Genomic DNA, 15,217 nt, shown 5'->3' with positions numbered 1-15,217 from the left:
ACTAACATAATACCATCTATCACGCTTAGGAATATGAGAATAAATCTCGAACAACTATTGTATAGATATAATGTTATTTATTTATACACTCCATAAATAACTATTTTGAATATGCCGATTCTTAACAGTCAGTGGACTGTTACTCTTCATCTACCTTATGACTCTTCATATTTGGCACCTAACAACATCTCTATATATATGTTCGATATTGTCCTTAGTTTATTGAAACACCAAATATAATATATTGCCCTGCTTTCCAATGGCTGGATCCTCTACGGGTGAACCACATTTTATTTATTGTGTTATACATTTTCCTTCGTGTGTTTATTGTATATTCTAGTCTCTGCTCTCAAGGAAAACTAGATCATCGTTGCGCATTGTATTATATTGCTCACATTTTCAGTCAAATTTTGTTTCTACTTTCAGCGTCAATGGAAGACAAGGTAATGTTTAAGAGTTCAGATGGTGTTTTGCTCGAAGTAGAAATGGATTTTATCATGCAATCGCAAACCCTAACCATGATGATAGAGGATACAGGGGGTAAGGATCAGAAGCCCATACAATTGGAAAATATTTCCGCTAAAATTTATGCACTCATTGTCCAATACGGGAAATACTACGTGGAATCCCAAATGACCGATGCGAGCAAAGCACCAATGGATTTGAAGAAATTCGTTAAAGAGTTGGCAGATAATGATAAAGACACTCTCTTCCAGTTAATGAATGTATGTTTGGTTATTTTTGATAGTTCTTGTGGAAAACAAATTGCATTCTGATTTTTTTGTTGCCTTTTCATTTTTTCCCTTACATGATTTATTGAATAATTGTTTTGTGCAGGCAGCTAATTACCTTCACATTCAGAGTCTTCTTGATATATCGTACCAAATTGTGGTTGAGGACATTGTTGCATGTGGTGATCCAGAAGCCATTCGTCATAAATACCACATAAAAAATGAATTTATTGATGAAGAGTATAAATAGATTTCAGAGTTGTGCAATACACTTTGTCTTGTTTGTTAAACGCTTCGAATTCTAAGAGTTTTGGACTTCCAATCTAATCGATAAGATGAACAAATTTCAAGAAGAAATTACTAGAAAAGTTTATCGAATATATTAATTTTGATATATAAAATGAAAAAATACTTTTAAATATATGTTCCTGAATCTAGTTTATTGATTGTATTATACTTTCAAGTTTTAATATAATATAATGTTCGACTGTTATGTAATTTTTTCAGTTTAACATGTTTATATAACTTATACTATGACAATTTAGAATTATTTGTTAAATTTTTGGTATCATCACAGAAAATACAATAAATTTTGAAATATATTTAAAAAGAAATACCTTGTAATATTTTTTTTCCATGCATTTTTAAAATTAAATTAAATTAATTATTTTTTAAAAATTTATTTATCAAGATTTAAGAGGTTGTTAAAAATTAAGTGATTAGTTTTCTTACTCCTTTTCTGTTTGGATGGTTTGATATTTAAAACTTTCAATATTCTTGATATTTAGAACTATGTTTTGTTTTTATTGTTTTTCATTGTTGTTGTATAAGAGATTTATACCATTGGCAAAATAAATAAATAAATACATTTTTTTTAAAAACTATTCTTACATGGTTAATGAACTTGAAGTGGTTATCTAGAGAAATCTTATTTTTCTTATTTTTGACATTTTTGTTATCCTTGCCTACATAATAATGAAAAAATTCAGTCACAATATTATAAGAATGTAATGTACATCCAAGACTTCAAATAGATTAGCTCACTAAAGTAATGAAAAAATTTGGTGAAATTTTCCATTCAATTTATTATAGTATTTACAAGAATTGGTAAATTTAGCTTTAAAATGACAAACAATAGTCTATATTAGAAAATTAAAAAGGACATTAAAAAAATCCCAATTCCTAGTTGATATTGAATTGAAAATTTTGAGGATGAATCTAAAAACTACAAGAGTAGATATGATAGCATTGTCAAGAACTAAATTATTCATTGAGGTAGTTCTTATAAAATGTTACTACATATGCTTTTACTTAAAATTATTCATTTTACTTATTTCCCATTACATTTTACATATAGGTAGAGCAATTTTGAGAGGTTACTTACATTGATCCAATAAGCCAAATAAATTCATCTTAGTAAAATAACGTCATTTATATATTGCATATGGTACAACCATCTTAAAGATATTAATAACTACTGAACCACTGTATTAAAAAAATTCTAAGGAATAAAATTTCGTCTAGATTAACAAAAGAATCTCTTGTATCTTGGCATATATATTAATAGAAACAAAAAAAGAATAATAAAGGTAAATGAGATAGATCCAAATCTATGATAAATTTAAGTCGAGAAATTACAAAAATAAACCAGTTTGAAAAGCTATTAACTAATCATTATGAACTTTTTTATATTACAAAGATATCAGCGTGATCTTCTCTTACTTTCATCTTCACTTATCATGTTAAGTAGATTCAATGCACCCCTTTGACATCAATTAAAACTTAAAGAAAATAGTCATTACAATTTATTAAGATGTGTATTCCTTCATTGTGATCATCACCACTTTTTTTTAATTCATCCAATAAAAATATATTAAATATATATGTTTGGGTATAACCAAACCAACTCCTATAAGTGTCAGGCTCAACATTACACGTACTTCAATTATAACACCATGTTTAAAAACTTACATTTTTAACCTCATTACAATTGAGAAACTTTCAGTGGTAGCATAGTATGTATATAATATCCTAATGCCATGGGTAACTACTCAAACTTGTATGGAGTAACTCATAAACATTTGAAAATTAGATAGAGATATTCCATTGATGAAATGATACAACATTATACCATAGAAGGATAGTGGATCCTAGAGATAATAAAGAAAGAAAATCCAATATAAAACCTAAATAAGAGATGAGGGAAGGACACATTATGCATCTCTAAGGTTCTTCAATTTGTACTATAGATACAAAAGAATGCAAGAAAAGATGTCATCCTATAAAAGGAAAGAAAGTCAACAAAGGGAGATAATGGACTATATGATATATATATAGAAAAATGAAATAGGGCGCTTGCACCCCAAGTGAGGAGACAATAAGCCCTTACATTATCAGCTAACACTATCATAAACCTAGGAGAAATATAAGAAGAATGTAAATGTATAAAGTAATATGATCACAAAAAATATTAAATAAAACTAAAAATAAAACATTAGAAAAAAAATGAGGATCACTAATGAAGGCCTAAACATGTCCAAATGAGGCCCAAAAACTCAAGGAAGCCTATAGATCAGAAACTAATGATTCTGAAAAGTGGCTATAATAGAAAATTAGAATAACGGTTTGAAAGTTATGACCTTCCAAACTTGAGCCAACCAAAACATTCTAGATAAATGTCAAAGGTGTATTTGGCTGACTCTATATGTATTGTTAGGGTCTGTTGACCCTAGCTATGAAGTTCTAGTGTCTAGAACCTTCCTGGGTAGCATAAAATTGCCTATTTTAAAAATTCTTATACATTGTCTAGGACAACTCTAGGTGTTCGTCTGCAGTTTTGTCTTGTAGATTGCTATAATGAAGGTGCCCATGTGGGTTAGCATATTGAATTCTAAATTCTAAAATTTTGCATTTGCAATAATAATAAGAAGCCCATATTTTGTTCTCACAAATTACTATTATTTCTTTGTTTATGTTATCTATTTTCAGTATTAAGAGTAACACCCTTCATCAACTGGTATCAGAGCTAGAGTTCCTATATGCATGGACATATCATGGATTGCGAGGGAGTTGACACCAAGATCGTGTTTTGGGCTAAGTGTGTAGACTAATCAGTGATTATGAGGCATTTTACATTAGGGTTTTAGAAGAAGTGGAAAAATACCTCCATAGAAAGAGCATGGTGGAAGAGTTGTAGGCATTACACCGAAAGGGTTTTAGAGCCCTCTAGAGAAAGATGCAAGAATTGGAAGAAAAAATGCATATGGGAATAAATCTTTCCATAAGGAATGAAAGTGAGAATGAGGATGAAGGAAAAAAAATGCTAAGTTAGAGATAGTTCTCAACCTAGAGGAAGAGAGGCTTTTGAAGGCCATATCCAAGATTAGAAAAAGATTTAAGCTTGAGGTTCTCACATTTTTGGGAAAGCTTAATCCAAAAGAGATAATCAATTAGATCAATGAGTTGGAGGAATATTTTTACTATGAATATATTGAGGATCTTGATAGGATCAATTTTGTAAAGGTGATATTGAAGGCACATGCAAAGATTTGGTGGTAGGAGATTTAGTTGGACCGAAACAGAAGAAATATAAAAATCACCATATGGGATTGGATGATAGCTAAATTGAAGAAACAACTCATTCCTGTAGACTATGAGTTGGATCTGCTAGAGAAAATACAAGTGTTAAAGCTAGGTTAAACATTAAGAAACACCCCTCCAAAAAAAGATATAAATTATTGGCAAATCTCTCAATTTTTTTATTTTAAATATTATTTACATTGGCGATTATTTTAGAATCATAGTTTTTAATTAGAATATATTTGTGAATTTCAATAATAATAAGAAGCTCACTAATCATCATGGAATATTACAAATCAAAATTGAACATGTTTTATCTCATGGAAATTATGACGACAATTACATTATATTTTAAATCAATAGTAAAAAAAATACTGGTAATATATCCCTAAAGTAACTAATAATTGCAATAATTATTGGTGAATTAATTTTGATTTCTGAACAATAATATATAATATTTAGGTGAATCAAATCTAATCATGTATCGAATATTGTGGTGAATCTATGAGTTTATGTTATTTAATCAAATAAAATATAGAGCAATTTCAAACATTTTAGAACTAAATTTAATAAAAATATGCCGATTTAGGCTGCATTAAATCTTAAATTATTAGCAAGATTACTAGCAAACATTTTTTAAAACTCATAAAATTATGAATATTCACCACTAAAAATCACCCTAGTTAAAGCAAGTGGGAAGATCTATTGAAGTTTACTATAAAGTTCTCTAGAGTTCTTATTAGAATAGGTCATGTAGATGATGATAAGGAGAAACTACCTTGTTATTATAATGGGTTAAGGCCAAGAATTCAAGAGGAGATAATTATGGTTTTAATGACCAGTATTGGGAGGCATATCAGTTTTCCATAGGAGTTGAGAGAAGATGACAAAGAAATATGATACCAAGAAGAATAGAAGGGGTCATGGTGGAAGATCTAGTGGATGATCTTATGCAAGCCAAAAAGATGACCATAAGAACAAGGATGAGGCCAATAGTAGTAGTCAGAACCAAAGGGAAAATAATTCCAATCATTTCAATGACTAGAAAAATAGGGATTGAAAAGGAAGAGGGAAAGGGAAAGGATTTGGAAGAGGAGGGTTTCATGGAAAATGTTTTCACTGTAGAGAATAAGGTTGCAAATTATTTAAATGCTCCTAATGAAAAGGAAGGAACGATAGAAGAAACAATGGGTGGGCAAGAGTTGTGCATGTTGAAGGACATGCTAGATCATTATATTCTTATGATGCTAAAAGAGGACAAGTCAATGTTAGAAAAAGGGTCATGTTGAGAAGGAGATTGTTTTGCACAAGCTATAAAATTGAAGATAGGTGTTGTGATGTGATCATTGATGGTGGAAGTAATAAAAATCTAGTGTCAAAAAAGATGGTCATAAAATTGAAGCTAAAGAGGTAGAAATACCTACATCCATATTGTATTACGTGGGTGCAATATGACCACAAGGTCATGATTAGTGATCAATGTTCAATGAAGTTCATGATTGGAATCTAAATTTAGGTCAAGAAATTACAGAAATAAACCAATTTAAAAAGCTATGAACTAATCACTACAATTAATTTAAACTTTTTTTATATTACAAAGATATCAGCATGATCTCCTCTTACCATCATCTTCACTTATCATGCTAAATACATTCAATGCACCCCTTTGACATCAATTAAAACTTAAAGAAAATAGTCATTACAATTTATTAAGATGTGTATTCCTTCATTGTTATCATCACCAACTTCTTTTAATTCATCCAATGAAAACACATTAAATATATATGTTTGGGTATAAAAAAACCAACTCCTATAAGTGTTAGGCTCAATATTGTATGTACTTCAATTATAGCACCATGTTTAAAGACTTAAATATTTAACATCATTATAATTGAGAAACTTTTAGTGGTAGCATAATACGTACATAATATCATATTGCCATGGGTAACTACTAAGATTTGTATGGAGTAACTCATAAAGAGGTGAAGGTTAGATAGAGATATTCCATTGATCAAATGATACAACATTATACCATAAAAGGATAACATGGATCCTAGAGATAACAAAGAAAGAAAATCCAATATAAAATCTAAATAAGAGATGAGGGAAGAAGGACACATTATGCATCTTTAAGGTGTTTCAATTTGTAATATAGATACAAAAGAATGCAATAAAAGATGTCATGCTATAAAAGGGAGTAAAATCAACAAAGGGAGATAATGGACTACATGATATAGATAGAAAAAGAAATAGGGCCCTTGCACCCCCAAGTGAGGAGACAAGGAAAATGACTATTATATAACTCATAAAGTGAGACAATAAGCCCCAAAATTATTAGCTAACAATGTCATAAACCTAGGAGAAATATAACAAGAATGTAAATGTATAAAGTAATATGATCACAAAAAATCTTTAAAAACATTACAAAAAAACATTAGGCTCACTATTGAAGGCCTAAACATGCCTAGATGAGGCTTGAAAACTCAACAAAGCATGTAGATTAGAAGCTCACGATTTTGAAAAGTGGCTAGAATAGCCAATTAGAATAATGGTTTGAATGTTATGACCTACCAAACTTGAGCCAACTAGAAATTCCAAAATAAATGTCAAAGGTGTATTTGGCTGACTCTATATGTATTGTTAAGGTCTGTTGACCCTACATATGAAGTTTGAGTGTCTAGAACCTTCTTGGGCAGCATAAAATTGCCTATTTCAAAAATGCTTGTACATTATCTGGGTCAACTATGGGTGATAGTTTTCATCTTTGTCCTCTAGATTATTATAATGAAGGCACACATGTGGGTTAGCATGTTGTAATTCTAAATTCTACAGTTCTGCATTTGCAACAATAGTAAGGAGCCCATATTTTTTTCTCACAAATTACTATTATTTGTTTGTTTATGTTAACACTCTAGGTTAACATTACTAGTTGATGAAGAGTGTTCACATCAAGACCATGGTTTGGGCTAAGTATGTAGACTAATCACCAATTGTGAGGCATTTTACATTAGGATTTTAGTGGAAGTGTGAAAATGTCTCCACAAAGAGAGCATGGTGGAAGAGTTCTAGGTGTTACACCTTAGGGTTTTAGAGCCCTGTAGAGAAAGATGCAAGAATTGGAAGAAAAAATGTAGAGAGGAATAAATCTTTCCATAAGGAATAAAAGTGAGAACGAGGATGAAGAGAAAAGTATGCTAAGTTAGAGGCAATTCTTAGCACAGAGGAAGAGAGGCTTTTTAAGTCCATATCCAAGATTAGAAAAAGACTTAAGTTTGAGGTTCTCACATTTTTGGGAAAGCTTAACCCAAAAGAGCTAATCAATTAGATCAATTAGTTGGGGGAATATTTTTATTATGAAGATATTGAAGATCTTGATAGGGTCAATTTTGCAAGGGTGATACTAAAGGAACATGAAAAGATCTGGTGGCAGGAGATTTAGTTGGACCAAAATAGAGCAAAGGAAAAAAATCACCATATGGAATCGGATGATAGCTAAATTAAAGAGACAACTCATTCCTATATACTATGAGTTGGATTTGCTAAAGAAAATGCAAGGGTTAAAGACATGGTAAACTTTAAGAAACCTCCCTCTAGAAAAAGATATATATTATTGGTGAATCTTTCATTATTTTGAAAAATGAAGTTATTTTTATCGGCGAATCTCTTATTTTTTAAATTTTAAATATTATTTACATTGGCGATTATTTTGGAACCATAATTTCTGAGTACAAAATATGTGTGAATCTCAATAATAATATGAAGTTTTCCAATCATCATGGAATATTACAAATCAAAATTGAACATGTTTTATCTCATGGAAATTATGAGGATAATTACATTATATTTTAAATCAATAGTGAAAACTAAATATTGGTAATATATCCCTAAAGTAACTAATAATTATGATAATTATTAGTGAATTAATTTTAATTTCTTCAATAATATATAATATTTAGGTGAATCAAATCTAATCATGTATCAAATATTGTGGTGAATCTTTAAGTTTATGCTTTTTAATAAAATAAATTATAGAGCAATTTTAAATATTCTAGAACTAAATTTAATAAAAATATGACAATTTAGGTTGCATCCAATCTAAAATTATTAGCCAAATTACTAGCCGATTTTTTCTAAAATTTGTAAAATTACAAATATTCACCACTAAAAATCACCCTAGTTAAAGGAAGTGGGAAGATCTTTTGAAGTGTTAACTAAAAAGTTATCTTGAGTTCTTATTAGAATAGGTCATGTCGAAGATGATAAAGAGAAAGTAGACTACTATTATAATGGGTTAAGGCCAAGAATTCAAAAGGAGATGATTATGGTTTCGGTGACCAATACTGGGGAGGCATAGATCAGTTTTCCATAAGAGTTGAGGAGAAGATGATAAAGAAATATGATACCATGAAGAATGGGAGGGGTCATCGTGGAGGATCTAGTGGATGATCTTATGGAGGCCAAAATGATGACCATAAGAACAAGGATGAGGTCAACAATAGTAGTTAGATCCAAAGGGAAAATTATTCCAATCATTTCCATGACTAAAAAAATAAGGACTGCAAAGGAAGAGGTAGAGGGAAAGGATCTGGAAGAAGAGGGCTTCATGGAAAATGTTTTCACTATGGAGAAGAAGGGCACAAATAATTTGAATTTTCCCAATGAAAAGGAATGATAGAAGAAATGATGGGTAGGAAAGAGTTGCATATGTTGATGAAGATGCCAGATCATCAAATTCTTAAGATGTTGAAAGAGGAGAAGTCCATGTCAGCAAAAGATCCATATTGAGTTGTGAAAATGAACTTCATCAAAGAAGGAACTTGATTTTCACAAGCTACAAAATTTAAGATGAGTGTTGTGATGTGATCATTGATGGTAGAAGTACTAAAAATATGGTGTTAGAAAAGAAGGCCAAAAAATTGAAGCTAAAGAGGTAGAAATACTCACATCCATATCATATAGTGTGGGTACAAGATGACCACAAGGTCATGATTAGTGATTAGTTCTCAATGAACTTCAAGATTGGAATTTACTAAGATGAGGTGGCATTTGATATCATACCTATGGACATATGTCATATGTTGCTAGGTAGGCCATGGCATTTTGGCAGGTATGTTGTATATGATGGGCATGAAAATACCTTCACTTTGACAAAGAGTGGAATGAAGCCATTGAAGGATACATATGAAAAGATATGTAGTGTTTCTAGAATCTATTTTTTGATGAAAATAATCTCTTAGAGAGTATGTGCCATGAGTGTATGTGTTTTCCAATAATTCCAAAATATGACAAAGAAGAAGTAGAGGAAATACCTATAGAAGTTGTAGATTTATTGGAAGAATATCTAGGTATTATATCTCATAATGTGCCTGATGGATTACCACTGGTAAGGAATATTAGTCACCAAATGGAGTTGATTCTAGGAGCTAGCTTTCCAAATAAGGTAACACACATAATGACACCAGTAGAAAGTGGAGAGTTGAATAGACAAGTGCATGAGTTTTTGAAGAAGGGGCTAATTTGGTAGAGTTTGAGTCCATGTGCTATACTAGCAATATTAGCACCAAATAAGAATAGAGAATGAAGGATGTACACAAACTCTCACACTATCAACAAGATCACAATCAAGTACAGATTTCTATTTCCAAGGATGGATGATATTATGGGTTGTTTGAGGGGAGTTGTGTATTTTACAAATATATATATGAAGAGTGGGTACCATCAAATTTGCATAAGAGAAGAAGAGTGGAAGATTGCCTTCTAGACAAGGGAAGGGTTCTATGCATCATTAGTAATGCCTTTTGGGCTAACCAATGCACCAAGAATTTTCATGAGGCTCATGAATGAGGTACTAAAGGAGTTTCTTGATAAGTTTGTCCTTGTTTACCTAGATGATCTATATTGATCTTTACTAAGACATTGGAGGAGTATTTTATGCATATTCAAAAGGTGTTTGATATTTTGAGGGAATAAATGTTGATAAACCTAAAGAAATAAAATTTTGTGAAGAAGGAGTTGGTGTTTGGGATTTTTAGTCTCACTAGAAGGTGTGAAAATAGACTCAGAGAAAGTGAAGACTATCCTTGAATGGCCTACTCCAAAGAGTGCTACAAGGGTAAGATATTTTCATGGACTCACTACTTTATAAAGAAAGTTCTTGAGAGGTTTTAGTAATATTTGTGGACCATTGGCTAAAACAATGGGAGGGGATATGAAAGAAATAAAGTAGAATGTCATTACCTATACCAAAGAAGATAGGAGAGGATGTCATCATAAACTTTATTCTTGGATTACCAAGGACTCAATGAGGTCATGATTCTATATTTGTGGTGGTTGATATTTTTTCAAAGATGACACATGTCATTCCCTGCAAGAAGAGTAGCGATGGTGTTCATGTTGTAGAGTTATTTTTCAAAGAAGTGGTGAGAAGACATGGTTTTCCAAAGAGTATAGTTTTAGATCAAGATACTAAATTTGTTTGATATTTATGGAATAAATTATGAAAGAAATTTAAGAGAGATTTGAGGTTTAGTTCATCACATCATCCATAAATTGATGGTCAGATAGAATTTATAAATCACAATTTGGGAAACTTGTTGAGATGTTTCGTTGGTGATAAACAAAAATGATGTGATCTGATTTTACCATAGATAAATTTTTTGGTAAATCACCATTCTAGATTGTATATGGGAGTAGTCCCAAAAATGCTTCTGAATTGAGGTAGTTGGATAAAAGAGAAATAATTAGTGCTGAAGTAGAAGAATTTGTTGAAAATTTGAACAATATCCATAAGGAGGTGAGGAAGCACATTATTAAGATGAATCCACAATATAAAGCTAAGGAGAATTTTATGATGTTTAAGAAATTCCATATTGGAGATGAAGTCATAGTTCCTTTGAGAGAGGAGTGTTTTCTAGTGGGTATATATAATAAGTTGAACATGAAGAATTTTGGACTGTGTAAGATGGTCAAAAGGCATGATTCTAGAAATACCTATGAAGTTTAGTTGCATGTTGAATTGAATATTTCACTAGTATTCAACATTTTGGATTTGACAAAGTATTATGAAGGAGGTGATGGAGATGATATTGTAGAAGCATAGTGGAGTAATCTAGCAACTAGTTCAACTATAAAGGAGATTATTTGGATACTTGATAGTCGTATTGGAAAAAGTACAAGGAATAAAACTTATGAACAATACATGGTCAAATGGAAATGAAAACAATAGATGATTCATCATGGCTAGCAAGGGAGGAGGTTGACCATCTCAATACCAAGTGGTTTTCATCCAAATACCTATGATGTAAAGGGGTCACTTCTCAAATTACCCACATGTCTAATGTAGGAACATCCTAGGTGTAAAAGAAATCTTGTAGCACTCAAAAAAATTTCCTTTGTATTTCTTGAATAAGGGTTGCCTTAGTGCAAAGTTATTGTTTCTACAAGTTTATTATTTAGTAAGTCAATCATACGAGCTTAGAAAATCCTAATTTCAGAGGTGGATGTTTATCTTAGATATATCATCTTACCAATTGAGGCTTGATACCATATCATGAGTATTCATGGATTTTGACCAGATTTTTGTGTGCAATTTTGGTATCAAAAAATTAGGCTCAACGTTGAAGGCCTAAACATGCTCAGATGAGGCCGAAAAACTTGATGAACGGGAACTTTTGCATGTCCAAGCCTGAAGATCAAAAGTCAAGGATTATGAAAAGTGGTTATAATAGAAAATTAGAATAAAAGTTCAAAGTTATGACCTTCCAAAGATAGGCCAACAAAAACTTCCAAAATAAATGCCAAAGGTATATTTGGCCAACTCTATATGTATTGTTATGGTCTATTAGCCCTAGCTATGAAGTTTAAGTGTCTAGAACCTTCCTAGGTAGCATAAAATAGCCTATTTAAGAAATGCCCATACATTGTCAAAGACAACTCTAGGTGATAGTTCACAATTTGGTCTTGAGGATTACTATAATAATGCAGGCACCCATGTGGGCTAGCATATTCTAATTCTTAATTCTATAATTCTGCAATATTAAGACACCCATATTTTATTCTAGCAAATTCTTATTATTTTTGTGTTTATGTTATGTGTTTAAGGTATTAATGGGAGCACCCTTCATCACTCTTCTAGGTCTTTTAATCATCTTCTTCCTTTTATTGTCAGATGAAGCAATCTTAATATTAATATTTATCCTTTGATTTTCTTTCTCATGTAGCTAGCAATGTAGTGATTGTTGCACTTACATCATCAATGCCAATCTCATAATGATATCGTTTAAGCCATGCTAATCGAGTGGCTTAAGTTACTATATATATATATATATATATATATATATATATATATATATATATATATATATATATATATATATATATATATATATATATATATATATATATATATATATATATATATATATATATATATAGAGAGAGAGAGAGAGAGAGAGAGAGAGAGAGAGAGAGAGAGAGAGAGAGATAGATAGATAGATAGAGAGAGAGAGAGAGAGAGAGAGAGAGAGAGAGAGAGAGAGAGAGAGAGAGAGAGAATTTCTATCCACTAGGAAACACACATCATTGTAGTACTTTTCTACCCAAAATTTAGGAATCCTTGTTGTACTTCTCATATTCTTATTAAACTCATCAAAATATCTATCTAATACATTTTCAAAATTGTCTCCCAATTTTGCTATGTATTCCCTTTCTTTTCCTAGTATTAGGTTTTGCTTGCTACAGTACAACATTACCAATAGTACAAAAATAACTTTGAACATAAAAGAGGATGCACATTGAGCTCTTCACCTTCTTGATTAATTGAAGATTTTTAGCCAATTTCAACCATTGGAGCTCGACAATATCATATTCATGGTCTTTCATAATAGTCTTCCAAGCTTGGTCTACTACCATAAATGGCACATTGTTCAGTCAACTTAACTATTAAAATTTATGTGTAATACCTCTTACAAATAAATCTATCAATGGATGTGTAGTAATTTAAATTGTATTTCCATGAACATTCCACCTGACCTTTGTATTTTCCTTAATAGGTTATTTCTCTGGCATCTCATGGTATTTTTCTTGTCAAATGTGGGATACCCTATGACTTTGTGTATAATATTCTTTTGTGATTTTCACCAGCCCATTTTGCAACCATAACTCCATATCATGACATTGACTCAATACTATATTAATCCATTCTTTTAAAATTTCTTTAAAAATCTAGATAGTGTATTAACCCTTTCTTCTCCACAATCTTCAATTCATCTTTCAAAATTCCTTTATCACACATTTTTTGATATGCCATTCAAGTCTCAGTGTTTCCAACTTCACTAATCTTACACATATAGCATCTTCATACATCATGTATCATGATAAACCTAGGTTCTATTGATGATAACGAACATATTCAATCTCCTTTCATAGAAATGTTAGGAATAATTAAATATTTTGGTAGAGGACAAGTGTCACTCTTCACCAATTCAACATTACTAATCTGTTTTCCTTGACTCTTAGTTGTTTATGGTTATCCAAATCACAAGAATTCACTTATGGTTTGATATTATGTTCCTAAGTAACTCATCTCTTCTAAAAATCAATGTTCAATCATGCTTCACCAACAAATTTATTCAAAATTGCCTTCAAAATCACTTCATAGCTCACTCAAATCACTAATTCTCTAAAAATATGAATGAAAGGTGTATAAAATGCTTTCAACATTTCACTATATACCTTCATTTGTTTAAATTAGGGCACTCATAAATTATGTATATTATTTTAGGTGGAGTTCATCTATCTCAATTATTATTACACCTTTGTTAACTCTGTCTCCACTAGAAAATATTTTTAAATATTGTTTAACTTAGCCAATACATTAGCTCAATCATTGTAGGCATTCAATTTATATTGCAATTCCTGGTTAATATAAATAGTGTTACTAATGCTAGGGACTAACTATGTAGTTGATTTCATTGCTCCATTATTTTCCACAAGTTTGTCATAATTCATCAAGTATCTTATGCAAATATGAACTTTAGAACATTTTTGTTAGGAACTAATTTATTAATATGATTTTTAATATGCCCTTCCTTACATACCTTTCTTGATCAAGTTGAGGTAGTGTCATCACCTTCTCCTTTGCATAGGGTGAGCTCTACTTGATATGTTCCATTGTTTCCAACTTCTAACTTTTTCTTCTAGGTTTAATTCATCTCCTTCTTCTTTTTTTCAACATCCACTTTTCCTTTTCCTTTGAGGTGTTCATTGTCTTGTGCTAGTGCTCGAGTCCTCCATTTCTTGCCTACATGTCCAACTTTGTGACAACAACCAGAAACTAAGCCTTCATTCAAACATTTCTTGTAATTAACTCTAAAGTGTGTGCTTATGCCATTGTCTAGAATGTGACCATATTCTCCACAATAATGACAATTGTAAGAGTTAATTTTATTTGGTATATTAACCAGTCTTTTGGGCATCCAACTAGATTTTTCTTTTGATCTTCATTTATGTTCTTTATGTCCATAGTTTTGACAACTATGACAATATCCCTCAAATCTAGGTACAATAGGTATATTGCTAACATTCTACCTACATTCATGTTCTTGGTGACCTTATTTTTTATAATTAACATAGCTACCAGTAATTTTAGGCTTAGGATTTTCTTATGAATCTTGTTTTTGCATATGTTTGTTGTGTGTCCAATTTTTCCATAGTGATATCATGTAGGTTTCCCTTTTGGTTTTGTATTCCTTTTCTCTCCACGCCTTGATGCTTCTCATTCTTTAGTAGATGAGTAGTGCTTGATATGTCCTAGTCCATAGGTATCACTAGGTTTTTTTGGTGATCTCATTAGTTCTTCAAAGTATATTATAGCTTGACTAGGTTTATACATCCTTTCCAAGAGTTCA

At 31.0% G+C, this 15,217-nt stretch overlaps 1 protein-coding gene across 1 annotated transcript in view; it reads left to right on the top strand.

The window, feature by feature from the left end:
- Positions 1 to 431: 431 nt before the first annotated feature.
- The window catches only part of LOC149546789 (SKP1-like protein 7), a 185,327-nt gene continuing 170,541 nt past the window's right edge, over positions 432 to 15,217 (top strand). Inside the window, exons 1-2 of the mRNA XM_089794055.1 lie at positions 432 to 725; positions 838 to 971. Coding sequence (XP_089650181.1) covers positions 432 to 725; positions 838 to 971 — 428 coding nt within the window. The remainder of the gene's footprint in view (positions 726 to 837; positions 972 to 15,217) is intronic.

Source organism: Cupressus sempervirens, chromosome 7, assembly GCF_028749045.1.
Source record: "Cupressus sempervirens isolate cs-2001-9-10 chromosome 7, ASM2874904v1, whole genome shotgun sequence".
In the NCBI taxonomy this organism is placed as follows: domain Eukaryota; kingdom Viridiplantae; phylum Streptophyta; class Pinopsida; order Cupressales; family Cupressaceae; genus Cupressus; species Cupressus sempervirens.
This window is presented reverse-complemented; position numbering and strand designations above follow the sequence as displayed.